Source organism: Phascolarctos cinereus, unplaced genomic scaffold (genome assembly GCF_003287225.1).
Source record: "Phascolarctos cinereus isolate Bilbo 61053 unplaced genomic scaffold, phaCin_HiC Scaffold_1;HRSCAF=81, whole genome shotgun sequence".
NCBI lineage: Eukaryota > Metazoa > Chordata > Mammalia > Diprotodontia > Phascolarctidae > Phascolarctos > Phascolarctos cinereus.
In genome coordinates this window covers 219,113,352-219,116,141 of record NW_027555514.1, presented here as the reverse complement: position 1 = coordinate 219,116,141, position 2,790 = coordinate 219,113,352, and the positions used below count along the sequence as shown (strand labels likewise).

The window sequence follows — 2,790 nt, the reverse complement described above, 5'->3', positions numbered from 1 at the left end:
AGAGAGATGAATTCTTATTTCCCAGTGAGCCCTACCTCAGTGCAGAGACAGTCATAAAATTACAGAATCAATGTATGGCAGTATCATAGATTTAGAAGTGAAAGGAACATTATAGACCATTAACTCTACCTACCTCACTCCCTTTTGTAGATGGTTGAGGCTCCTATAGAAGGAAAACTGACATTGCAACAAAATGAACTCCTTCTCCATAGATACTGTATGGTCTGTTTTCACTTCCAGTGAATGAATGAATGGATGAAACAGTAATTATTAGCACTATATATCAAGCTAAGAAATGGAGACACAAAAATATACAAAATACGAAACATAAAACAGGGTAGTCTCTGATCAGAACACAGTTACATTCTAATAAAAGCAACACATATAGGGGAATGGTGGCCAGGGAGGAATGTTTGGTATGAAAAGTCAAAGGGATGGTAGGATAGGAACCACAGGGGAACAGATTGAAATAACTGTTCCAATGATAAAGGCAGAATTAGCCTGATTATGGTTCCAATGCTGAAAAGGGAGAGATGGCATAATCCAGAGGAGAAAAATACTGAATTTGGAGGCAGAGGCCCTGGCTTGAAAGCTTGGCTCTTTAATTCATTACCTTCTGTGAAATTTGGCAAGTCATTTCAAAATTCTGGTCCTTAGTTTTCTTGTGTAGAAGATGATAAAGTTGGACTGAATGGCCTCTAAGATCCATTCTGGTGACTTGCCAGAGATATAGAAATGGTAAATGCCTGAGGATGTGGTTGAACCTTGGTCTTCTAGACTGTGAGAACAGTCCTTTTTCCATCACTCTCATCTGTCTGAGAGTTTGATTGAGCAGCCAATGGGTTAGAGAAGTAGCTGTATAGGGCAGTGGGAATTGGAGGAGAGTTGCGTGAGAAGCCAGAAAGCATTACAGATTCTGACAAAAAAAGAAGAGAAGACTTTTACCTGTGTGTGTGCACGTGTGTGCATGCATGTATGTGCCCCATTTACATGCACGTGTGGGTGCGTATTTGTGTGTGTTCATGTGGGTAAGTTTGTGTACATTTCTTCTTGCATGAGGGAAATGGGCTGTGTTAAGATTAAACTCCATAGTGTTTAGAAAAGCTCATTAGCAAGAAAAATTACCCAGGGTTTCTGAATCCTGAGCAGTTTTTCTTTTAACTTTTGGTATCCCACACTTTAGTTTTATCATTTGGCGTCTTTTACTGCTTTGTGAGAATTGCAATCTTTTTGACTGAGTCCTTAAAGGCTTGTATGACTTGTTTGTTCCTCAGGGCATAAATAAAGGGGTTCATCACTGGGGCAACAGAGGTCATGAGAACTGACACTGCCTTATTCAAATCCACTTTTTCATTTCCAGAAGATTTGACATACATGAAGATGCAGCTTCCATAAGAGATGGAGACAACAATCATATGGGAGGAACAAGTGGAAAAGGCCTTTTGCCTTTGCTGGGCAGAGGGGAATCTCAAAATAGTTCTGACAATGGAGGCATAAGACAAAACCACTAAGAGTAATGTAATAATGAGTGTTAATATAGCATCAATCAAAGCTATCTTCTCTATGAACTGTGTGTCTGTGCAGGAAATCTCTAACACAGGAAATGCATCACAGGCAAAATGATCAATGACATTGGAATCACAAAAGTCCAGTTGGAGGCCCAGGCTAATTGGTGGAAGGATGATCATCAGCCCAGCCAGCCAAGAACTCAGGAGGAGCTGGTTACAGATTTTACTGTTCATGATGGTTGTGTAGTGCAGAGGTTTGCAGATGGCCACATAGCGGTCATAGGACATGGTGGCCAGAAGGAAGAACTCTGCTGCCCCAAGAAAGATGAGACAAAATAGTTGTATGGCACAGACACTGTAAGAAATGGTATTGTCCCCAGTTGATATGCTATAGAGGTACCTGGGGATACAAGAAGTTGTGAGTGAGATTTCTAAGATAGAGAAATTTCTGAGAAAAAAATACATGGGAGTTTTTAGGTGGGCATCCACCAAGGTGAGGATGATGATGGTCAGGTTCCCAATTACACTCAACATGTAGTTGAGGAATAGAAATATAAAAAGCAAAACCTGTAGCTGTGGGTCATCTGTCAGTCCTTGCAGGATGAATAATGTAATCCCTGTGTGATTTCTCATCTGTGACTTCTGATTTCTGATGAACCTGAACGAAAATAGGGAGGAAGAATTTAGATCTGGACAAGAGGATGGAGAGAAAACAGGGAGAGCAATGGGAGCTGGTGGGAAAAGGGAGGCAAGCAACTTACAGTTTTCCAGGGTTTTTACCTCTAGTAATTGATTCAATGTCTCTTGGGAGTTAACATATTTTACTCACTCAAATATGGTCCCTTGTCAAAATCTTTTATTTCATCCTTTTTCACAGAGCCTTTCACCCTTAGCCACAGTCTATTAGTGCTGGACATGAAGCCAGGAGACCTAGTTTCATGTCCTGACTGTTACTGGTATGTGACCAGGTAGAAGTCTCTCAGCTTCTCAGAACCCAACTTACTTTTTATGTTAAATGGGAGTTCACATACTTGCAGCACTTACTGCGTGGGCTGCTACAAACAACACACTTTCTAAATTTTAAATGTGAGTTATTCTGATCCTAATGATTGCTCTGGGCTAGTTGGTATTCTTTCTGCTCCCCATGTATGACTTTGCTTTTATATCTGTGCTTTCTCATATGTGGTATCTTCCCCAGCATCTTTTTCTAGGAGGCCACCTCAAGGCAGAGTTAGGAACATCTGATCTAGAAGGGTAAGCAGGGCTGGCCATAAGAAATATT

General features: G+C 40.8%; 1 protein-coding gene across 1 annotated transcript; it reads right to left on the bottom strand.

Moving 5' to 3' along the window:
• Window positions 1-1,202: 1,202 nt before the first annotated feature.
• LOC110211083 (olfactory receptor 6C2-like) lies at window positions 1,203-2,141 on the bottom strand. Its single transcript, XM_020990273.2, has one exon. The coding sequence runs from the start codon at window positions 2,139-2,141 to the stop codon at window positions 1,203-1,205; it is 939 nt and encodes a 312-aa protein (XP_020845932.1).
• Window positions 2,142-2,790: the final 649 nt, after the last annotated feature.